The 23,825-nt window shown below is 59.3% G+C and overlaps 1 protein-coding gene across 2 annotated transcripts in view; it reads right to left on the bottom strand.

Annotated features, from left to right (window-relative positions):
• Nucleotides 1-1,935: 1,935 nt before the first annotated feature.
• MLLT1 (MLLT1 super elongation complex subunit) overlaps nucleotides 1,936-23,825 on the bottom strand; it is a 67,173-nt gene continuing 45,283 nt past the window's right edge. The window contains exons 4-12 of one of the 2 annotated variants that reach the window (XM_069591364.1): nucleotides 20,772-20,915; nucleotides 17,691-17,816; nucleotides 13,547-14,101; nucleotides 9,249-9,336; nucleotides 7,703-7,811; nucleotides 5,461-5,560; nucleotides 5,159-5,230; nucleotides 4,697-4,768; nucleotides 1,936-4,521 (exon numbers count right to left, since the gene is read on the bottom strand). In XM_069591364.1, coding sequence (XP_069447465.1) covers nucleotides 4,393-4,521; nucleotides 4,697-4,768; nucleotides 5,159-5,230; nucleotides 5,461-5,560; nucleotides 7,703-7,811; nucleotides 9,249-9,336; nucleotides 13,547-14,101; nucleotides 17,691-17,816; nucleotides 20,772-20,915 — 1,395 coding nt within the window. In that variant the 3' untranslated portion in view covers nucleotides 1,936-4,392. The remainder of the gene's footprint in view (nucleotides 4,522-4,696; nucleotides 4,769-5,158; nucleotides 5,231-5,460; nucleotides 5,561-7,702; nucleotides 7,812-9,248; nucleotides 9,337-13,546; nucleotides 14,102-17,690; nucleotides 17,817-20,771; nucleotides 20,916-23,825) is intronic. The other variant, XM_069591365.1, reaches the window with a different exon arrangement.

Raw genomic sequence — 23,825 nt, 5'->3', positions numbered from 1 at the left:
TAAGACCTGTGTAAGAAAGTGGAGAAGGAAAAGAAGTAAGAACGAGGATCACCACTCACAGCACCTGTGTCCCTGGAAACTTTGGACTTGTGCCTGCATCACCAAAATACAAACTTAAAATCTGAAGGATTCCTTAGTGGTCCAATGGTTAAGACTCCATGCTTCCAATGCATGGGATGTGGGTTCCATCCCTGGTTGGGGAACTAAGACCCTACAGGCTGTGTGGCTTGGCCAAAAAAGATTGGGAAAAAAGATTGGAAAAAAATATTTGAAACAGTTCAAGGCAAAAGCATTTAAAAGGGATGGAGATGTCATATCAATAGAAGAAACAAATCATTAAAATATATGAAACTGTTTCCAACTAAAAGACAAAATCTTAAAGGCACCAGAGATGAAAGTCACATGATCCTCAAAAGGGCAACAAATGACACCGAAGGGCTGACTTTCCCACAGAAACAATGGAAGCCAAAAGATGACGGAGCAGCAAGCAGGAGGTGGGGACAGACCATACCTGCCAATTTAGAATTCTATACCTAATGAAAATATCTTCACAGAATAAAGACACAATGAAATTAAGATACAAAAGCTAAGGGAATTCATCACTGCAATAAATGAAATGCTAGTGAGACTTTTTTTAGGCTTAAGGAAGATGATTCCAGATGGAAATTCAGAAAGCACACCCCAGGAAGTGATTATATGGGTAAATATAAAGAAACCCTTTCTGTAAGCAATAAAGTTAACACATACCTGACCCTGAGTGTCAGGAATGTGCCTCCTAGCTGCATGGATGCAGGAAGGTCAACTCTTGCAGAATGTTTCTTCACCAGCTGTGGGAATTCTGACAGCAGTGCCTACCCTAACCAAGTGTTCGTAGAATCTATGCAACAACTCTCAGCCCAACACCTGGTTTGTAGCAAACCCTACTATATTTTTATACATAGTCATCCTTTACTCTGTGTATGTGTGTGTCGGTGGGGGGAGGGGGGAGGCGGGGGCCGGGGGGCAGTGTCTGGGAATGCTGGGAACCATTCTAGACCCTCTTTCACTCTGTGTCCCTAATTCAGGAGCTCAGATGAGAAACTGTCCCAAAAAGGCCTGCAGAATCCCTGGTAGGAAAGACAGGGCAGGAAGGCCACAGCCTGGATGCTGAAAATGGAAATTCTGGCTGCTGATTAGAAAACAGACAAATTGAGTACCCTGGTGTGGCCAGCTGTCTCCCCAAGTGTCTGCCAACTGACAGAAGTGATTTTAATTACCCGCTGTGGGCAGAGTGGCTGGATTGTACTGGCCAATGCTGACCATTCTGGAATGAATCTTCTATCCCTCTGGTAGGACTTGAGCCCACAGGGTGGACAAGACTGCTTAGAGAGAGCCTGGGAGAGTTGTCTCCTTGGGATTCACTCAGCCTTTCCCCATAAGTCCAAAGCAAACCCCACCATGGACAAACTGGCTGACAAGCACCCTGGGACCTCACAAAGGATGTTTTTGCCCACATTTTCTGTCTGGTTTTCATCCATCCATCCATCAACTCACCCATTCCCATGATCTATCCACTCACTCATCCACTCACCCACCCATTCATCTATATTGTGAGGTCAGGCTTGCCCTTCAACACAAAATTTGCTCCCTGCTTTCAAGGAAAGAACACACCATCAACATCCGGATGGTGGAGTTCATTCTCTGCTGTCTCGCACCTCACCAGTTTCTGGTAGTGCCACCTGTATCCGCTGGGATGCCAGCCTTGCTCACACTCCCTGCACCCGCTCCTGGTGCCCACCTAGCTTGGCTCCAACCCCCTCTCCTCTTCCTGGTCATCCATCTGGAAACACTGAGATGGGGAGAGGAGAAAAGGGGCCCCATGGTACTTTGTGCCTCTACTCACCAACTCCACGACAGAGGGAACCAAGCAGACGCACAAAGCCCTACACGTGACTCTGCTTTCCCATCTGACTTTATTTCACTTTTTTTTTTTTCTATAAAACTCCTCCATAATTTCACAATTTAACAAAAAGAAAGTTTAAAATCCAGGACAGAAACAATCCTGTGACTTATTACAAACACAATTCTCCTTTATTCCTTTTATCCAGGAGTTGGTCTCAGGTTGATGAGTGTCCTAGTTTCTAGTGAGACACATTCTTTGTAAAAAAAAAAAAACAAACAAACAAAAACAAAAAACCCTTGTGGGTAAGAAAGGTATTCGATACCTTTTGCTTTCAGGCGTCGGTTTACATTTTGTTCAGGAGAGAGCAAAACACGGGGATTTGCACTGGGGGCAAGAGGGTTAACACTAAACACGCGGCCATCACAAAGTGCCGGCCCTTCCTATGGAAGTGTTCCCCAGAGCCCTGGTGGGCCCAGCTGCCAGGCAGCTGGGGCTGGGGTGGGGGAGCAGCTGGGAATGCCGTGGCCAGGGCCCTGGCTGCCTGGCACGTCCATCAGGTGGTTGCAGGGCCAGCACTGAGCCCAGAGTAGGTCCAGAGGACAGCACAGGGGCCTTCTGGCCAGAGGAGGTAACAGAAATGGGTTGGTGCTTCTGAAGGCCCTGGAAATCAGAGGCAGGGCCAGCTTCTGCTGCTGCTGCTAAGGGTAGACCCACGAGCCCAGCCTTCCTCTAGCTGCCTCCAGCGCAGAGCCCGGCTCCTGAGCAGAGAGCTGCCCGAGTCACCGAGTCAGGAGCTCCTCGAGAAGGAAAAAGACTAGCGCCCTTGGACTGAGGCTCCCACCCGTGACCCCAGCGGCCTCTGTGCAGAGGGCCCGGCAGCTGCTGCCCTCAGGCCAGTCCCTTCTGGCCAATGTCTTAGTTTCCAGAGGAGAGGTGCCCCACTTCGGAGTATTGTTGGCCTGCCTGGGGAAACGGGTGGCGGCATGGAGCCTGCCACACAGGCCTGCCCTTTTCCTGATACCTCGAGGCAGTGGGGCTGGGAGAGATTCAGAGCAGATGGCGAGGAGTCACGGCGTTTTCCTCGGAAAGTTCTCGGGCCTCCCCAGGTCCTGGGGTCTCACCAGCAAGGCTGGCTTTTGGGGAAGCCTTGGAGGCGGGGCTCCTGAGGGAGTGTTGGGGGTCTGCCTGACAGACCAAACTGGAGCACTGACAATGCTTGGGGGCCACAGGGAAGGGGGGCTTGGTGCGCCCGACGTGAGTACTCACAAACTGGGAAGAGAAGGGGCCATCCAACGGTGGTGGGAGAGGAGGTGAGCCCAGCTCTGGTCCAGGCCTCCTCTCCTGGAGCCAGTGGGGCCAGAGGAGCCTGGAGTCAAGGTCTGGAGAGCAGAGGCTGCACAAACAGGCCCCCAGGCCCAGGAGTTTCCCCACAAGGACGTTCCGGCCGAGGGTGGGGAGGAGGAGCTGGCTTGGCCCTTGGAGAGTTTCAGGCGTGCGAGTCGTTGGGTCTCTGGCCCTGGACTGGCATGACTCGCAGGGGTGGGAGGGCCTGCTGCCCACCAGGGCCCAGGCATGAGGGGTTGGCTCTGAGTCCTGACGCTCCGCAAAATACTCCACAAACTATCCCGTCTTATTTGGCAAAAGCTCTTTTTTTTTTTTTTTCAAAGTTTGAAGACTCGGTCAACAGAAGGAAGAGGATCCTATGGAAGGAGGAAGAGGACGAGCCCCGGGCCGGGAGCTGCTTCCGGAGATGGCGGCGCGTAGTGTTCACCAGCCGGGGAAGGGAGAGGCGTCCTCCCTACCCCTGGAGGGGCCGGCTGGCATCCGGCTCGGCCTCCAGCCCGACAACAACACGACCAGTGGAGACATCTTAACCTACAAGTCCCGCCTTACACACCCCCCACCCCCCCAACGTGCACTGCTGCCACGGAAACACACATCTGGAACCCGCTCTGGTACCTACAGTGCAGACATATATATATAATAGGGAGAGAACTATACAGCACGAGTCCCAGCACAGTGAGAGCCGACACGGAGCCGTGCCAGCTCACGGAGGGTGAGTGGGGCCCGTCCAGGCGCAGCGGGGGCCCTCTGAGGTCCTGGAGCACGGCGTGCGTTCTGAACCGTTTGGAGAGGCTGGAGGCAGGGCCCCCGCTGCTCAGAGGGCCCGGGCAGTGAAGCTGTGCCACATGCCCCACCGTGGAGCCAGGCCCCCAACACAGGGCACGCTTCCTCCCCTTCAGGAGTGAGGCCTGGTGCCGCCTCCAATACAAGCCGCTTTCCCAGGGAGGCCCAGGTGACAGCCCTGGGTGTCGGGGAGCAGCAGCGCCAGCCTGGCCCCCCTCTGCCCCAGGGCTCCCAATGAGGAAAGTGCAGCTGGCCATGTGGGCCAAGGACAGGGCGGTCACTAAGGCAGTGCTGCGGGCGGGTGAGTCGAGAGAAGGGGGAAGGCGGGGCCCGGACGTGGCCTCCCAGGACCCCAGGGATGCGGCCCGGCACCCGGCCCAGGGTCATGTGGCCACAGCCTCCAGGTAGCTCTGCAGCTTGCGCACAGTGGTCTCATCCAGGGAGAAGAGGTCAAAGTCAAAGGTGGTGTTGGTGACGTTGAAGTGACCGGTCTCCTCGATCAGGTTCACGATCTGAAAGGAGGGGGCAGGGAGGCTTCATGGGCAGGATGCTGGGCTGGGGTGGCCTCCGCCCCCCACCAGGCCCTCAAAGAAAAGCAGGCGGCTCCTGAGGGCTGCCTAAGGGGGTCCGCAGCCCGTGGGCCTGAAGGGCATCCCACCCAGAACTCCTCTGAGACCCATGCCTTACCTGCTGCAGCACGTTGCGCTCCCGCAGGGCCATCAGCCGCCGGTGCAGCTCCACCAGCTCATCAGTGTAGGCCTGGGGGCAGAGGGGCACTCAGGGGTGACCTGCCCCTCCCACCCTGAGCCACACCCAGGCAGCTCCAGGCTGGCGCCCTCCACCACGACAGCCCCATCTTGTCGTAACCCCATCCCACCCCGGGTGCTGTGTCACAGGTGCCCAACGACCCCAGCTCCACCTGGTTGTAGGCCCCCCAGTGCCCCAGCCCCACCTGGTCACAGGCCCCCCACCGCCCCAGGCTCACCTGGTTGTAGGCCCCCCACCGCCCCAGCCCCACCTGGTCACAGGCCCCCCACCGCCCCAGGCTCACCTGGTCGTAGGCCCCCCACCGCCCCAGCCCCACCTGGTCACAGGCCCACCACCGCCCCAGCCCCAACTGGTCGTAGGACCCCACCGCCCCAGCCCCACCTTGTCATAGGTGCCCCTCTTGAGAATCTTCTCTGGCTTGCCGCAGGGCTCCGGGCTCCGGCGGCCTGAGGCCTGTGGGGTGAACCCCAGTCGGTGTGAGTGCCAGCCTGTGCCCCCTTCCCCAGCCCCCACTGGGCCCACCTGTTGTCCCTCCTCTGGCCCTGGACCCAGCTGTAAGAGCAGTCCATCCCACTGGGACCTAAGAGGTGAGCTGACCTTCTACTGTGCCCCCACACTCACCCTCAGCCTCAGAGACTTGGCAAATGCCAGGCCCAACCCTCAGCTGGCCTCCAGGAGGTTACCTTGCTGTTGGGTGGAGGTGGCTTTTTGGGTGGAGGGGGCTCCCGGCTAGGCAGGCAGGAGTCTCCGCTATTGTCGCTCTCGCTGTCACTGAAGCTCAACCTGAACGTGGAAATGACCCCATTAGGCCTCGGCCACCCAGAGGCAGTCCAGCCCAGCAGACCCCCAGTGAAGCTCTGGGACGGACTCAGCCCCTGCCTGAGGCCAGGCCAGCACCCAGCGTTCCCCCTACAGGTCCGAAGACCCCCTCACCCAGCTCTAGGCAGCCACTGCCAACTTAACAGTAAAAAAAAAAAAAGTCTCTGAGCTGCCGTCAAAGAGCAAGGAACCCAGAGATGAGCATTTGCCCAGAATTGGCCCTGTGAGGCTCTGAGGTCCCCTAGGTCTCCGGAGTCCCTGTGTGTCTCTGAGGTCAGAACCCCAAGTGGATGGGCTCCACGCTCACTGCTGTGTGGGTGGAGGAGCCTGCAGGAGAGACATGGCCAGCGGCGGATGGTTCCACCTCAGCCTGACACCCCAGGAGAAAAGCACACAGTGCCCTTTGTGCCCAAGTAGTGACCTCAGGTGCCCATCCCCTTCTGGGGGGCTCCAGTCTACACCTCCTGGGGGGGCACCCCCTCACAGAGGGAAGGGTGTGGCTGCCTGATGCCCCCAGCCAGCCCGCACCTGACAGCCGCTTCTCTCTGCTCACACCGCCCTCAGTCTGGACAGAAAGGCCTCGCCCATTACTCCAGCTTTCCCAGAAGCCCCTCCCCCTCAGCTCAGCAAGGGGTGCAGATGGAGCCCCTCTCCAGCCCCTCTCCTCCCACTGCTCCTGGGTGGCCAAGCACAACACCCTTGGGCAGAATCCACTGGGTACATGGTCACTCCTGCCGGCCGCCTCTCTCCTGCTAAGCCGGGCTTTGGCATAAAGGCAGGGCCAGAACGCTGGCCACAGCCACAGCGCTTAGGGGCTCCTGCCTCGTGCACCTCTAGGCCAGGCCTGCCCATTCCCCTGGCTCTGGTCCTCTGCTCTCCTCACTACCTCCCCGGAGGCAGAGCACCAGGGTGAAGCAGACAGTCCATCTCCTCGTTGCCTGAGACCAACTGCTGGTGAGCGTGCCCAGGAGTGGCCTGACTGCCTTGTCTCTACCAGGCAGCGGCTGGGCACCAGTGTTAGGGTCCATGGGACCCCTCTCCTGATGGATGCAGCGCCCCAAGCAGCCCCATCCCGGTTTCCACCTGCACCCCTTCAACCCAGCAGTGAGAGGTCTTCTGACGCTCGCTCAGCCCTGGCACTGCCACCTGAGCAGGCACCCGTTCACCAGCCCCTGAGCCCCCTACACCCAGTTCCAGCAGGATCCACACTTGGGATCCACACTCAGGATCCACGTTTGGAATCCACACTCAGAGTCACCAGCACCGCACAGGCGGGGGCCACTGCCACCAGTGCCATCTTGGGCGGGTCCCCATCCCCACTCCTCTGCCCAGCTGAGCGCATCCCCTACCGTCCTGCCCAGTGAGCCCGGGCTCCTATAGCAGCCACTCCCACAGCCCCAGCCCCCAGGATGGCGGCTCTCGTGAGCAACACCAGCACAGAACAACAAGCACCTGCTGCTCACTGCCCTGCTTGCTGGGTGAGACCCGGTGACCAGCCCACCTTAGTAAGAGCCCCAGAGGCTAGAAGGGCTCGGCCTCATTGGAAGAAAGGGCTGGACCCAGGCTGAGCTGCTGACCCTGAGTCTGCCCACCCCCAAAGCCTGGGGCCAAGGCTGGCATGGGCTGCAATCCTTGAGGTGGGCACACTCCCAGGCTGAGGGGTGTCCAGAGGAGGTGTCTTGGCTCACTCCACTTGGGTGGAAGGCCACATGGCCCTTCCTTAGGTTGGCAGGTGGCCACAGCTGCTCCCACCCGGGGTGTCTTTGGGTCCAAGGACAGTCCTCACTGTGTCCCAGCCCAGTGCCACACACCTGGGGAAGGACCCCTGCCTGGCCCAAGAGCAGAGAAACCAGACCCCGCTGACATACGCCTGGACCCAGGTCAGGCTGCTAGGCACCATCTTGGCCCCCTTCTCAGATGATGACAGGACTCCTCCCAGAGTGTCTGGCCCCGCCTCCACTCTGCAGCCACACTCTCCAGCATAGGGATGAAGGAGGCCACCAGAGGCCCCATGGCGCCCCTCAACGCCCAGGCAGGGCTCCCCAGTGGGCTCTCTCTTCCTCACCCCGGTGCCCTCACGCCCACTCCTCCCCACTGGCCGGGCACCTGGAGTCCCTCCCCGCGTTCGTCTTGCCGGCGGCTTCCTCGCCTGATGAAGAGTCATCCTCATCAGATTCCTCAGACTGCAGGTCCTCCACCATGGAGCGCAGGGGTCCTGGGGAGAGCCACGAGGGGAAAAGGGAGGAAGAGGGGAAGGGAGGGAAGGTGAGAGAAGGGGGTTTGGGGCCCCACCTGTGCCCAAGAGCCGCCTCCACCCCGAGGCCCACACAGTTTCTTGATGTCAGGACCCCTAGATGCACCCACACAAACCCACCTCGGAGGTTCCTCTGGCCAGGTGGGGACTGCCGTCCATCTCCAAGCACTGCCCCTATGGCCACCTCCTCCTTAAGGGACCCCTGCCTCCCCCTACTCCTACCTTCCTGGCCTTGCTCGCAGGCCTCCGGCCCCTGGCCTGAGACAGGCATGTGGGGCCCCTCCATTGCCAAGGGAAGGACAGACCCCTCTGCTCTGGACGCTGGGATCAGAGCTCTGCCTGGAGGCAGCACAAACCAGCCCCGGCCAAGGAGGGCAAGATGGCCCGAGGTGTAGACCACACAACAGCACCCCTGCCCACCCACCGTGCCCCTACTCGAGCCTGCCCAGCCCCCTGGCAGCCCCCTCAGCGGCTGGCAGCCCCCTCAAAGGCTCTCAGCCCACCGTCTTCCCCTTTCTCCAGAGACACTCAGTTTCAGTCCCCTACAGACGGCATCTTGGTTTATATTCCTGTTACCAAGGCGACAGAGGGACACAAAGCCCTCAATTACCTTGGTCACATGACCCCGCGTGGCAGGTTCCCCCTCCCTTCTTCATAGATAAGAACCCTTGGAGAGAGTGTGGGCTTGGAGCACCCCATCCCCCAGCCCCCTCGGGACTGTGTCTTTATGTCAGCCCCCCACCCCAATACGCTCACCTCCCCCAGCACTCCCCCACCCTCAGAAAGGGCTCTAGGCCGTGGAGGAAATCCTCAGTGTGATCCACCAGAAGTGCTTTCAGTGTGAGGGTGGGCAGGGGTTGGCTGGGCCACCTCCCCACAAGCAACCCAGGAGGCCTGCAGGGACCAGGCTGCCAAGGGGGCCTGGGCTGGAGCCCTTGGCTTGCTGGGGCAGCAGAGGCAAGGACCCTGAATCTGGCAGGACTGGAGAGGAGAGGCCTGGTAAGGGCAGGGCTCAGGTCAGAACAGAGCCCTTCACCACAGACCCAAAGCCCAGTTCAAAGCCCTGCTGTGCAGATGGACAAAGCTGAGGGCCCCGGAGAGGGACAGTCAGCGGGCGGGTGACCCAGGCCAGTTTGGGAGGCCCCGTGTGACACACTGCATCCTAAAAGGAAGCCCTGGGGGCAAGTTGAGCGTAGGCTGGAGCCACCCTACCCGAAGGTTCCTCCAGTTCCAGAGGCAGCTTTCAGACTGGGTGTGCATGAGCAAGCCCCCAGCGAGTCAACAGCTTTGGAAAATTCCTCGTGAACCTCTTGCCTCCATAACAGGTCCAGTGCTCTGCTGGCCCCTGGGGAGGTCAGGGAACCTGTCACCCCCACTGACTCCTTGCCCAGCACGCACCTTGGCTGTGGTTCTGAGACGGCTCAAAATCCGAATCTGAACTGGAGTCAGAGCTGGAGCTGGAATTGGATGGACTCGACTGGGCGGACTTCACCACATGGCAGGGCAGGGTGGGGCAGACAGGAAGAGAGAGGACAATAGTCAGCTTTCAGACTGAGGAGAAGAGAAGGAATGGATGGCCAAGCCCTTGGGTGGCAGAGACAGCCAGGCAGAATGCCCTGATGCGCACTCAACAGGTTGCCAAGGTGCCAGCACCCTCCAGACGTGGCCCCACCTGCCTCCTCTTCAGCTGCAGGACACAGCTGTCTCCATTCAAAACACAACCAAAGGCTTTTCTTATCTCCCTGAAGGACATTAAGTCTCCAGCCCTTGCCTGGTCCTCCTGTCTGCCTGGGCAGGAGGTCAGGGCCGAGGCATGGGCTGGGCAGTTTGTGTGGCTGCTCACTTGTGGGCCCTACCCACTCCGGTGGGAGCACAGCTGGAAGGCTGAACAGGAAAGGGGGGTAACTCCTCATCTCACAGCCCTGAGGCTGAGTAGTGACAAAAAGCTGTCTCCTTGCCAACTGAGTGCCCTTGAGGTGACAATGACCTACCATGTGAGTAGTGACATGGTGGACACGGTGAACTCGGGCGGCCCCACTGCACCCAGAGCCAGTCACAGCCTCTCCTCCACCTCCTGCAGCGGGCCACTCAGACTCAGCCACCAGGGGGCAGTAAAAGCTCACACGGGGACTCCAGGCCCTGGAGACCAGGCAGTGAGACACCTGGGGCTGAGGCATCTCCCACTCCAGAGGCCCGCATGGGGAAGGGACCTCTTGAGCATGAGCCAGGATGGGGCGGGGTCTGCTCTGGGCCCTCAGGAGAGAGAAACCGACAGGCTATAGGGCAGCAGAGTACAAGTTGGGCCTGGGGTGGGGCCAGTCTGGGCTCTGCTGGGCAGAAGGGCAGAGTCCACTGCTCAGAAAGTCCGCCGGCATAGAGTGCCCACATGCCATCGGCAGCTGTCTGGGGGAGCTGAGCAGCCTGGCACCTGGGAGGGGCCGGGAGGCAGGCGGAGGTGCCAGCAGCGTCTCCTTAATCCTGGCTGAACCCTGGGAGATAAGACCCCCAGAGGGGAGTCCCAGCTCCAGGAGATCCAGGAAGGCACAGGTTTCTCCTCTCAGCAGACCCAGAGAAGGAGTCGCTGCCCAGGGACGGACACTTACCAACTTAAGGGTGAAGGGTCCCCTCCCCTGGGGTCTGCCCCAGCTAGCCTCCCAGAGCCATTGCCAACATTCCCCCCGGGAACCTTCACACTAGTTCCTGGTGACCCTCTCCGGGAAACCAGCCCGGATGGCCAGTGTCTGCTGTGGGGAGGCACCACAGGCCAGCGTGAGCCCCAGCCCCAACCACGGACCTGAAGCCACACAGGCCTCCTGTACACAGACTCCTGAGTTCTTATTCTGGCTCAGGATCCCCGTATTTGAGCCTGGCTTTTCACCAACTGATCAAGGCCCCACCTTTAAGCCTCAGCTTCCCCATCTACCGAAGAGCTGCCCCGCTGGCCCTGCTAAGCATATGGAAGTTGAGGCAGGCTGGGGAGGGTGCAGGCTGGGGCAGGCCAGGCGGGCCCTTCAGCCACACACAGCCCTTTTCCTTCCACATGAATACAAGGGGTGGGATGTGGAAAGGGGACCCTGGAAATGGCTTCCGGCCCAAGAGCCTAATGGTTCCCAAGGGTCAGAGAGCCCTCAAGAGGCTGCTGTGAGCACTGCCAAGGCTCCGGGGCTCAGGACACACGGGGTGTCCAGAAGGAGAGCAGAGGGCCTACTGTGCTCCCCACACTCTGGGGCCTGTGACTGAAGGGACCCCATGGCCAAGGAGACCACAGAGGAGCAGCCAGAGGAGCTGGGGTCCTGGCCCAACACGTAGATGAGGAGCTGTGGCCCCTCTGTAGGCCGAGGGGGAGACTTGCGTTCCATGCAGGATCGGAGTTTTCCGGCAGTGATGCCATCAGCCTCCAGAGTGGGATGGCCTGAGATAGGCAAAGGAGGCTGGGGGGTGGGCTGGATCTGAAGATCATCTTGCCTCCTTCACTGTGGACATTTGTGTCTCCCCAGGTCCCAGGTTAGGACATGAGTCACCATCTAGCAGCCTCTGAGACCCCTGGGATCCTGCTGGAGGCCCAGGCCTCAGCTGCAGGATCTCAAACAGCCTGGACTTGTGGTTCACAAGTCTCTCAGGGCAGCAGACCTGTCTCTTCAGCCAGGAGAAAACCTCAGGCTTCCCAAGCAATGCCAGCCTCAGGGCCCAGGCAGCCAAGGCTAGAGACGCAGGTCTTCCACCCAGCCCACCTGAGCAGGTGGAGGGAACAGCCCACAGTGGCTCAGGTGCTCAGGGCCACCACAGCAGGATGTCAGGGTGGACACCTGGGGCCAGGGAGCCAACCTTCAGCTTGGGGACAAGGAGAAGGAAGGCCTTCAGCTCTTCCCAGCATAAGCACACCAGCCCTGGGAACAGAAGGCCTCGGTGGAAGCATTCGAGGCGGACAAGAAGGAAGGACACCCTGCCCAGAGCTCCAGTCTGTGCAGACGGAGGAGAAAGATGCCAGATGGGGCAACTGAAGAACCTCCAGCAGCCAGTGGGTGAACAGCCATGGGCATCAGAGAGACATTCTGGGGTCTCGTGCCCTGGAGTTCACTGGCGGACAGTCTCCTGGGTGCAAGAAGCACTGGGTGTACATCATCATCAGCCCCGTGTGTGTCCTCATCAAGCAGGACGCACTGCTACCCCCGGGCCAAAATGCTACCCTCAGACACTTCCAACAAGGTGCCCCTGGAAGCCACACATGCATAACATCAGTGCTACTGACACAAACCACCTCTGCCTTCACCTCTGGGAACCACTTTCGAAGTCTCAGTGGGGCTCCGAGCAGCAATGCTGGAGGCAAAGCTTCTGCCTTTGAGAGTGAATGAGATGCCGCGAACCGTAAAAGGTCACTAAGGGCTGGGGTTGGTGATATAACTGAGGGGCTCAATCACTCATTCATCCATCCATCCAACCATCCATCCAACCAGCCAATCATCTACCCACTTCCACACACCCACACACCCACCCATCCATCCCTCCATCCAACCAACCAGCCATCCCTCCATCCAACCAACCAGCCATCCAACCATTATCCATCCAATTATACATTCATTCAACCATGCAACCAACCATGCATCCAACCAACCAACCATACATCCATGCAACCAACCCTCCATCCATCCAACCAACCAACCAACCAACCAACCAACCAACCAACCAATCAACCAACCATCCAACCATCATCCATCCATCCATTCATTCACCCAACTATACATCCAACTATCATCCATCCAGCCAAGTTCTTCTCTAACTACCAGAAGCCAAATAGCACACAGAGATGACATGGCCCGCCAAGGCCAAAGAGGTCCGCCTAACCAATCAACCAGAGAAGGCAATGGCACCCCACTCCAGTACTCTTGCCCGGAAAATCCCATGGACAGAGGAGCCTGGTGGGCTGCAGTTCATGGGGTTGCTAAGAGTCGGGACGACCGAGTGACTTCACTTTTGCTTTTCACTTTCATGCACTGGAGAAGGAAATGGCAACCCACTCCAGTATTCTCGCCTGGAGAATCCCAGAGACAGAGGAGCCTAGTGGGCTGCCGTCTATGGGGTCACACAGAGTCGGACACGAGTGAAGCGACTTAGCAGCAGCAGCAGCAACCAATCAACACCTGTCTCCCGTCTCCTTTGTGGCTCAAGCTGTGTCTGATGGTGACCTTCAGAGCTGTATGAAAATGCTGCCACAGGAGGAACCCAGGACTTCTGGTTCCCAGATCAGAAAGTGGGATGAAAACACACACGGATACCATACCATTAGTGACGGAAGGGGGTGCCCTGACCAACTGAGCCTGTGGCACCCTGGGAAGGAGTCAATGGTGGGACACAGTCACTCACTGGTCAGTCAGCCCCGCTCATGCAGGGGGCTGCCCAAAGGAGAGCCGTGAACCCAGGCACCAGGTGCCATGCTCCACCCGGACCCTGCGTCCCCAGAGAGTCCTCACGAGCCAGTTGCATCGTCCCCAATAGAAAAGGAAACTGAGGCTTGGCGCAACACGAAGGCTTGCCCAAAGCTCCATGGAGCAGGTGGGAGCCCAGGGCCCTGCATCCCAACCCCCTTGTCCCCTTCGAGCGGCTCAGAGCCAGCAGAGAGGACAAGAACGGGCTGGGTGAGAGCAGAGGACAAGGGCAGGGCGGGTGAGGGGAGAAGGGCAGGGAAGGAGCTGCCTCACCTCAGTCTTGAAGGAGGCCTCGTCCTCCGAGTTGGACTCCTCCACTTCCGGGGGCTTTTTGATTTCCCTGGACTCGTTCTCGGCCTTGACCTTCTCCCCTTTGGCGCTGCCCTTGTCCTTGGCTGGCTTTTTTTCCGAGAAGGAGGAAGACGAGGTGCGGGGCGAGGTGCTGGGGGCGCTCCTCGACCCCTTGGAGCTGCTCTTCTTTTGCTTTTTGGCGCTGGGCTTGGGTGAGTCGGCAGTGGCCGGCCTCTTGCTGGAAGACTTGGGCGGGGGTGGTGGTGGGGGCCCGCCCTTGGGGGACATGCCCTCCAGTTTGGTCTCCTTCAGGGCCATCTTGGGCTCCTTGAATGCAGCCTTGGGCGGCGGGGCCTTCTCCTCCTTGGGTGGCCGGCCCTCGCCCAGCTTCCGCGCCGCGTCCTTGGCACCCCGGGCCTGCTCACGCTCCGGCTCCTTGGAGGTGCCGCGGCTCTCTGAGTCCTTGCGTGGCCGCTCCCGGTGCTCCTTGGTTGCCTTGTGGGCCTTGCAGGCTTTGCTGCTCTCCTTGCTGGCGTCCTGCAAGGCCGGGCAGGAGGGGGACACGGTCACGCAGCATCTCAGGGCTGCCCTGCTCCGCCTCCCCCGACCGCTACAAAGTATAATCCACCTGATTCAGGCTCAGCTAGAGAAAATCTTCCACAAAGCTTTGAAAAAGTAAGGCAGCAGGTGAGAGTTCTAAATGGAGCTGTCCCTTAAAGCTTCGAGGAAGCGTCAGCAGGTCATGGGCGGCTACAGGCTAAGACTCCCCTGAGGGATTCAAGAAGCGTGCAGGTGGGTCAGATTCACACAGGCCAGCCACACTGACCACGCCCTTCAGGCACCTTGGGGAGTCAGAGGCTGCCAGGCACGGGGCTGGGGGCACCAGCAGGTGGGCCCCTTTCCTGTCCCCACCAGAGCCAGGTGCCTCCCCAGGTGGCCCCCACCCCGCCTGGACAGCCTGGTCCCAATGCACACCAGCACAGGGGCTCTCTGATCTCCCCTTGATCTCTACAGTCGCATTTACTGAGTGCCTACTGGGTTCCTGGGCGCTGTGCATGAAAACTGGCTTCTAGAACCCAAGCTGCCTGGGCAGCTCTTCTAAACCACATGTAATTCCAGGATCCCCACCTCAGAAATCCAAGAGGGTTGAGGGTGGAGCCTGAACTCTAGCATTGATAAGCCAGGTTGGGGGGCTCCCACCGGAAACAGAGGCGGTGAGCAGCCCTGAGTTGGGCCTCCAGGAAGGTCAGGTAGGGGAGCTCCAAGCATGTGCACCTGTGCTTCCTCTGAACAGGAGCGTGACCACCGACCTCACCAGGCGACGGTGCAGGACAGGCAGGGCAGTCAGGAAGCATCCAGTCCCCCCACCCCCAGGCAGTCGGGAGCCTCATCTGACACCAGCTGTGCCCACGCCCTGTCCACACCACATCAGCACCTACCGCACAGCCAGGGTTGCAGGACAGGCACCTGGACTTGGCCCCGACCCCGCGAACAGGCACGGCTGGACCAAGGTTCTCAGGACCCAAGCTCACCAGAAACCAAGAGCTACCAGAGCGGAGAAGCAGCCTCACTCTAGGAGCTCACCCCACGTGCTGAGGGATATAGGTGAGCCAGGGGAAGCCCCAGCAGCTGGGCCTCTGCTTCCTGTGCTAACAGCCCCGGGAGCAGCCACAGAACCCTTTCCACAGACAGCCCAGAGATGGCACAGCCTGGCCACCTACAATCTGCTTGAGTCCCACACCAGCACCAGCGGCTCAGGGGCAGGCCCACGGGGCTATGGGGCCCCCGTGCCTCCTGGAGAGAAGTTGGCCCCTGTGCCCCTCACGCCACCACGGTGGTAGGCAGAGGCGCTCACGTCACAAGCCTCCCTTTAGAAGCCTGTCTGAAGGGGTGCCCCTGGGGGGCTGGCTGTGGAACGGGGCCTGTCTCAGGGTCCCACTCCCAGCAAGCAGCTCCCCCAAGGAGGGAGGCAAGAAATAGAGAGCTCTGCACAACTCTGGCCTATTCCTGCAGCGTCCACATGCCTGCCTGGGCCCCCAGACCCCAGCCCCGAGACATGGAGTGGAGTCCCTCAAAGGGTAGGTCCACCAAAAGCCCCCCAGCCCCAGCCAGCAGAGCCTCCCCACCATCCAGGGTCTGCCCAGCTAGCAAGGGCCTCAGAGCGTCGCCTCCTCGGCTGGAGCTCCATACAGGCTCCTGAGAGGACAAGCTCTCTGAAGTCACACGCTAAGTCTGGAGAGTGACGCAGAAGTTCCTGGGGTAAAACCCACCACAGTCGTCTCCTCAAAGCCAGCAAGGACCCCAAATGGCTAAAAGACTAGTGCTAGAGAAACAAAGGCCCACTGGACTGACTGGCCGACACTGGGCAAGGAAAAGCGGGGTGCCTGAAGCTACAGGTACCCTGCAGTGGGCCCTGTTCCTCTCCCAGGAGGCTCTAGGCTCCCCTTTGGGGGCTATCGGCAGTAACAGGACCACCAGGCACCAGTCTACCTGGGGCCACGACAGCCAGACTCCCCTCCAGCCCCAGGGCGCTACAAGGGCCCACGCCATGCCTCCCCACCCCAGCCTTTCGGCCAGTCAGCCCACAGGTCCGGACAGCAGACAGCCTGTCTGAGGGAAGTGTCAGGGCCTCCTTAGCTGCAGGAAGAGGATGATGACTCTGAGGGTAGGACTGAGGGTGTCTGTTGGGGAGCTATATGCAGCAACCTTCGCAGGGACCCCCTGAGCTGCAGCACCTGGGGCTGCAGGAAGACGCTGGACCGGGAGGGGTGCAGACACAGACCCCAGCCTGCAGGCCCCCCCGAGCACGGCAGGTGCGACTACCGGTATAAGGGCCCCAGGGGTCTCAAAGACCTCAGCAAGAGATGCTGCCAGCAGCCCCTGCTTGGTAGGCCACTGTGGTGTCCTCAGTACCCAGAGGGCACTTCCTCGGGGACTTGCAAGTGACATGCCAGAAAGAGATGGCGATTCCTGCACTTCTCACTCTGTGCGGATCTCTGGACAACTGCAGGTGACTAAAACAGAAGCTGCCAAGATCATGAGTAAGAATTTTTTTTCCATATAAGTCCCACGAGGTTCAGGGGAGGACCACAGATGCCAGTATGGGGAAGACCCCAGACCCACACTCCATACTTGGAGATTCTGGCCTGACGTGTTCAGGGGGCTTAAGTCAGACAGATCTGAAGATTCAGAGACCTAGTGGCCTTGTGGAAAGTGCCAAGAAGACCTCGCCCAGCTGACAGGCCCTCCTCCAAGGCTGCTGATGAGCATCAGGCTGTAAGCTGGCCTGAGAGCTCGACCTGTCCCGCCTCGGGTGACCCAGGCCCCCGACACCCAAGCGTGAGTGGAGCAAGAAACCTGCCAAGATGAGAAGCGGATAAACTTTTGGGGTGGGTGGTAGTGAATGATCGGCAGCTGCCCTAAGAGCCAGGCAGAGTTCAGGCTTGAGAACACAGCTGTGCTAGGCGGCTGTGGGACAAGACGCACACTTGGGAACTTCTGCGTCCACTGCAATACCTGCCCGAGGGCTCAAGGCCATGCTGTTAGTTCAGAGAGGGAGGTGCTAGGAGGACACAGCACCCCCTGCCTGACTGGCTGAAAGAAGACGATGAAACATTTCTTTTTGGGGCAAATAGCGTGCTTGCCCACGTGGTTCCACCTGGCCCTTCCCCCAAGTAAGCTCTTTGCAGAGAGCTGCTGCCAAAGCAGAAAGCGGAGCCTAGAGCAGCCGAGGGAGGGGCGCCCAGCCCCAAGGACAGGGTGTCCGAGCTGCACTAGGGAGCAGCAATGGACGCACTTGGTCCACGGCCCCCAGCACACAAGCCTCACAGGGTCTGTCCCAGTGGTCCTAGGCCCTCTGACTCAGTGGCAGGAAGAATAGAGCAGGCTCTTTGGCCTCAAGAGGAACAGAGAGAAGCCTGCGATCACTTGGCTGTCCATGAGGTCAAGAGGGCCAGCCTCCTGACCAAGGGGCAGAGCAGCCAGGCGGGCAGAGATGAGCTCCGAGAGGAGGCCAAGGAAGCGAGTCCGGGGATGGAAGGTCCAGCTCTGACACGGGGTGCCCTGAGCCGGGACTCGCCGCTGGGCCCCAGCACACCCCCAGGACTGGGCCTGCCGCCTCACTAACCTTGGAGCCGTGGGACGGTTTGGTCTTCTTGGGGTCAGAGAAGGCAGAGAGTGGAATTGTGGGTAACATGGGGTAGTCGGGGCTGGGCCTGGACACCGTTTCTGCTCCTTCAGGAATTACCATCACCTAGTGATAAAGAAGAGACAGATGTTATCAATGGGCAAGGAGGCAGACTGGAAATCCCATCGGCAAGAGGAAGCCTGCTGTGGGAGCTTCCCTCTGGGAAGGGCCGGGTGCTGAGCACTGGAGCCAAGCGGGCTGGGCGGAGAGCGAAGAAGCCGGGTCCCAGGAAGGCTGAGTGTGGCAGGCCTGAGGGCCGGCTGGAAGACGCGGAGCGTGCAAAGGAGCACGAGGAGGAATCGAAGCCAAGCTGCCCCACACAAGGCAGGGAAGACAAACCAGAAGCACGGCCGGGACAGGTGGAAAGCCAGCCAGACACCCAGAGCAGGCAGCATGGTGGAGGCAGCACCCAGGTCCTGGGTGCCAACTCCCTCTCCAGTCTCAGGCGGGTGAGCTGGACAGACAGGGGGCGCACGGCCGGGCTGGAGGAGGGAGGGCCGGAGTGCTGCCAGGAGGGGCTCCAGCCAGGTTCCTGTGGCCCCAGCCGAAGTGGGAGAAGGCTGTGGGCAAGTTCTCAAAATACTGACAAGAGCGAGCTGATACTACCAGCAGCCAGCACTCAGAGGGAGCCTTCCAGACAGTGATGAGCCAGAACAGAAGAATAAAGTGCACAAGATGATGAAAAAGAAAGCATTCAGCTTGGTAGAACAGGCACCATGAACAACTCTGAGAACCCGGGGTTCCCCAACGAACCCCAGCTTTCATCTGAGGAGGCTGAGGTCACACCCAGCCACAGCCGTAGGGACGCCGGGTTGAAAGGAGGGCGGTGGGGCCCGAGGTGGCGCTGCTCGTCGGAGCCTGTCTGACCACCGCACTCTGAAGCAGGCTCCCAGAACACGTTGGCCCCACCAGGCGCCCAGGGATCATGCCCTCAGGGGCCCACACACACGAAGGCCACTTGGACATGACTGAGTGGGCAGCCCAGGAGGATGGCAGGGCCATGGGGGCCCTCAGTTTGTCCGCTCACAGCCCTTCTCCTCCTTTCGTTACAACATCTCCTATCCCTTCAGAGGAAGGTCCTAGGCTGACCCGGTCCCAGGACATGCGTGACTGCCTCCCGTTTCCTTGCCTTGCAGTGAAAACCTGGGAGCACGTGGTTCCCAAGGAACCCATCTCACCGCCTCCCGCTGAAGGAGCCTCTACTTCTGTGCAGCTCAACTGCTGACAGGGCCAAGGATGAGACACACCGCTGGAGGCCAGGCGACCACCTGGCCCGGCAGGAAGTGGCTCAGGTCACTGACAGGCCGACTGAGCGTCAGGCGAGGAGCGACAGGGCTCACGGGACCCCGGGGAAGGGGCTGCACAGAGAGCAGTCCTCGTGGCTCACAGACAACTCACTCCTCCAATTCTTCCAGCGCCGATGTGGACATCCACACAGGCAGCCTCCAGGGCTACCTGCCACCAGAGGGGAAAGGTGGCCCACCTGGGACCCGGTGCCCCAACACAGAGAACAGGGACTGGGACTCAGGACTCGGGAGCCACAGTCCCCTGGAGGTCTCGGGTAGCTCCTAAGAACAGACAGCAGTGCTCTGCCATTAGCCTGGAGCCTGAAGCCCACAGCCCCAAAGGGCGAGAAATTCCTGGGCAGCCGGCTAGCTCTCCGGGCAGCACCCCCAGGGCGAGGACAGCACTGGGCGGTGCAGCGCGGCAGCCCTCCCTGCTGGCACCTCCTCCCCCGCCTCCCGCCCTCTGGTTTTATGTGTTTGGATGCTGCTCACTGAGCCTTCATCTCCTCAGAGCAAACACCCCCCCATGGGCAGCCAGGGGCTCAGTGCTGCGTCCTGGGCCCTGAAAGACCCGTGGACACTCTGTGCGGCTGCTTCCCAGAGAGCGGTGACCATGCAACCTTGGGGGGAGCACCCAGGAGCCGCTGGGGAAATACTCTGAAAGCATCTGGCAGCGACGCCAAAGTAGAGAGGCAGAGCTGGGGGAGGACTGCTGCGCCTGCCAGCTTCAGAGCCGACATCTGTGTAAGGCAACCCCCCATCCCTGCTCCGTGACTGGACTCCGTCAGCCGCCACGTGCAAGATTAGGGTCACACACTCATCTTTTATTAAGGACACAGCAGACCTTAATCACACATCCTGGAATGAAAAAGTGATTCTTTCATATTGTTTAAAAAGTTTATAAAAAGACCCAACTGAATTAAGTGAACAGGAAAGAAGGACTGTTCCCAAGAGCCAAAGAAAGCCAAGCTAAAGGCACACACTGGGGAGGTGGGCCTGTCCTCACCACACACACACACATACACACACACACACACACACACACACAGGCTGTCACACCCCCAGCCCAACTCCTCCATCCCAGGCACAGCATGTCTGGTGTGCTCAGCCCACATCCCCCGCCTGGCACAGTCCAGCCCCCAACCCCCACAAGTGGGCACCCCACGCTGCTCTCCAAGAGCCCTGACACGTGCTCCAGCCCCACCAGCATACCGGGACTGCTTGCACACAACTCCCTACAGAGAACTCCCCCTGCCACCACACTGGGATCGCTGGCACACAACTCCCTACAGAGACCTAAGTTCTGAGAGCCGACACTCTGACCAGGCCTGAGTCACAAGGACAAACCCCCAGAAGCCTGCATCAGCAGGGAACCCCCTAGATGACGCAGCCTCTGAGTGGCCTTGCCAATCCAGTTAAAAACTGGCTCCAGCTCCACGCCAGGCTGGGAGGCTGGCCTCACACCCACTCCTGCCTCCACCCACCTCTGTGGAGGAAGATGCTAATTACCCACAGAAACAAAAAGCTTCGGGATAACTAAAGACTAGTCAGTCATTTACAACAGACAACGCCCTGGTACAGGCTAGGGATGCCTGGATCCTCTCCAAAGCTGCCGGGTGCCGCCTGTACCACCTGCCCCTCAGGGTCTCGGGTGCCCGACTACACGGTGGGAAACCCCAGGTGCCCCCAGCACTATCAGGGGCCATGCCAGGACCACAGGGAGTGGCGCACTCACCCCGCCGGCCATCAGGAGCTTGTACCGGAACTCCACGGTGGGGTTGTTGAAGGTGAGCTTCTCGCAGCGCAGGTGGTTGACTGGCGGGTTGCCCTCCAGGTTCAGGAATAGATCGTAGGTGAAGCAAACCTTCCTCGGCTCCTCCTTGAACAGAGAAAACAAGGAAGTCCGTTTGGTGGGCCAGGAGGTGGGGACAGCCTGGGGCAGGTGGACACGCTCCCTGCCTTCTCTCCCCTCAGACCCTTGTCCGCTCGTCTGTATGTGTCTGCCCATCAACCTGCTTACCCAAAATAAATTAACAGACTGTTTGCAGAAGACCCAGCAAAGCAGGCTCCATGACAGAAGTAAAGATCTGGGTGATGGTCTCAGCTGGTTAGTGAAGCAGTCGATCCTGCCGACAGTGGCCACAGCCCCACACACACCGCCCTCAACCCTCACAGTGCTTGGCCCACAGACGGGGAAGGCGCTCCGAGACGCACAGGCAGTAAGCAGTGATGCCCAGCCTGGCCAGGATCCTATAGCCTCACCCACAACCCCCTTTCCTGGAAGGGAAATTTCTCCAAAGACGTAAAAGTGCCCAACAAGCACATGGGAGGCCACTTTACACCATTAGCCACCAGGGAAATACAAATCAAAACCACAGAATTCTGCTTCACCCCTACTAGGATGGCAATCATTTTAAAAAAGGAAAATAGGGACTTCCCTGGCAGTCCAGTGGTTGAGACTGTGTGCTTCCAATGCAGGGGATGCAGGTCTGATCCCTGAGTGGGGAACTAAGATCCCACAGGCCACACCAAGATTTAAAAAATAATAATACATTTTTTAAATTAAGAAAAAAAAGGAAAATAACAAGTGTTGGCAAGGAAGTGGAGAAGCCAGCATCCTAGGGCACCGCCAGCAGGAATGTAACACAGTGGTTCTTTTGGAAAAGTGGACGAGAGTCCCTCAAAATGTTAAATAGAGAGTAACTACATGACCCACCGGTCTCCTCTGGATGTTTACCCCACAGAAATGAAAACACACATTCACATAAAACCTCGTAAGGTGATGTCCGCGGCAGCATCACTTGCTATTGTCACGATGTGGACACAACCCCAGGGTCCACCAGCAGGTGGCTGGATGGACATACTGGGGTCCAGCTGCACAATGGGACAGCATCTGACCACAGAAAGGAACCAAGCACTGACACATGTCGAGACAACACCGTGCTCCAGGGGGAAGGCCACGCCGGATACGGTTCCACATGCATGAAGCGTCCAGAACAGACAGGTAAGCCCAGAGATCAGAGTGGCAGCGGGGTGGGGGGATGTGGAAGCTGCCAGCCACTAGGAAAGAGGTTTCTTTCTGGTATGATGAAACTGCTCTAGAACTAGAAAACTGTTATGGCCACATAACACGGTGAATATACTCAAAACTACCAACTTTGTGTGCTTTAAAAGGTGAATTTTCTGGCATTCACACCCTGAATGTTTAAAGTACTGTCTGCGGGAGGGAAGCAAGCAGGAGTCTGAGGAACCAGTGGAGGCTTCTCAGCAGTTGAGAGGAGGTGAGCAAGGAGGGCAGGTGAGCAGGGAGGGCAGGTGGGTGAGGGTTGAGAGAGGAGGGCAGGGCAGCCAAGCCACCACACCAGCATCCCTGGGCCCGCCTCCTTTCACCCCTTCCTGCCGCCACAGCACACCAGGACTCCAGCCACCCTGCCATCCCTGGGCTGGCAGCGCGAGGTGAGCCTGCTGACCAGGTGATGCTGGGGTGGGGAGAGGCATGGCTGGCTATGTGGGGGCAGGCTTCTCAGCAATGGGGGCTAGAATGAGGCCCCGCAATTGCACGTGGATGACTCTGCCCCCCCGTCCAGGCCACAAGGGTAGAAGGTGCACCTGCCACATGACAGAGCTGCGGGCCCTGCCCTCTGGGAGCGGCCAGTCTGGTGAGGAGACCAGCAAACAGGCCCTCTCAAGCCAACACCAGGGGACTGAGGTGACCCCGACCCGGCCTCTCCCTTGGCAGCCCTTCTCCCCTGACCTGGCCAGCTCCCCTGCAGGAAGAGTGGGTTCCTACCCCAACCACCTACACTAGACTTAGAAATCAGCCCCCTGCCCAAAGTGGACAGGTGACCTAATCTGGGATGATGAGATACGGGAGGTCCACCGAAGACGGCTTCCCCCGAGGCGAGAAATGACACGGTGAAGAGAATGTCTCAGCGTGTCTCGACATCTCTCCTCTTCCTGAACACCTGAGATGGCACACCTGAAGGCCAGCACCAGCCACGGGATGGGCATGGAGGGAAGTGAGAGCGTCGCAGACAGGCACCCCGGCCCCACGGAGCCGCTTGCCCCTTCCTGGGTGAGGCTGCACTCCTGAGCCTTGACTTCCTCCCCAGCAACATGGGGAGGATGAGCTACAGCCACAGCGCTCACCCAGAAACGGAACCGCGGTCTTCCTAGGAAAAGGCTTGCTGAGGGCACATGGAGACACGGGACCTGTAGCCACAGGATCCCCCGGGTGACGTAAGGCTTCCAGGGGTGCTCCCCATCTCCACCCACTGCCAAACTTGGCTTCTGAGGCTCAGCCCAGGCCTTCCCCTTGCCTCTGCCCTCTTTGGTGACCCCTACCACACACACACACGGAGTTGCAGCCTGGTGGTACAGCTACAAGGCTAGTCCAGCTGCTCCCACACACACTCTGCCCCCTCAGTTGGCCCGTCCTCATCCTGTCGCCCCCTCCCACTCAGCAGCTTCTACTGCAGCACCCCCCCCACTCCATCCAGCCCTGGCCATCTCCAACCCCCTCCTTTAACACCCGCCAAGGGCTGCCCTCCAACAGCCTCCAAACACTATCCTCGATCGTAGTGTTCATCACAGTCTGCAGGACGCACATCTTGTCTTCTGTCCCCAAGGGGCAGCACTGAGCAAGCACTGGTGTCTGCTGGACATGCCCACATGCTCATCAGTCCTGCAGAAATGTGTCGAGGGCCTGCCATGTGCGCACAGCACCAGCGGGGCTGAGGAGGGTCTCCTCACTCCTCCCCCAGGACATGGGCACTACTCTGTAACATGA

Source organism: Ovis canadensis, chromosome 5, assembly GCF_042477335.2.
Source record: "Ovis canadensis isolate MfBH-ARS-UI-01 breed Bighorn chromosome 5, ARS-UI_OviCan_v2, whole genome shotgun sequence".
In the NCBI taxonomy this organism is placed as follows: Eukaryota; Metazoa; Chordata; class Mammalia; order Artiodactyla; family Bovidae; genus Ovis; species Ovis canadensis.
The sequence above is the reverse complement of the archived record's forward strand: the minus strand, read 5'-3'. Positions and strand labels throughout refer to the sequence as shown.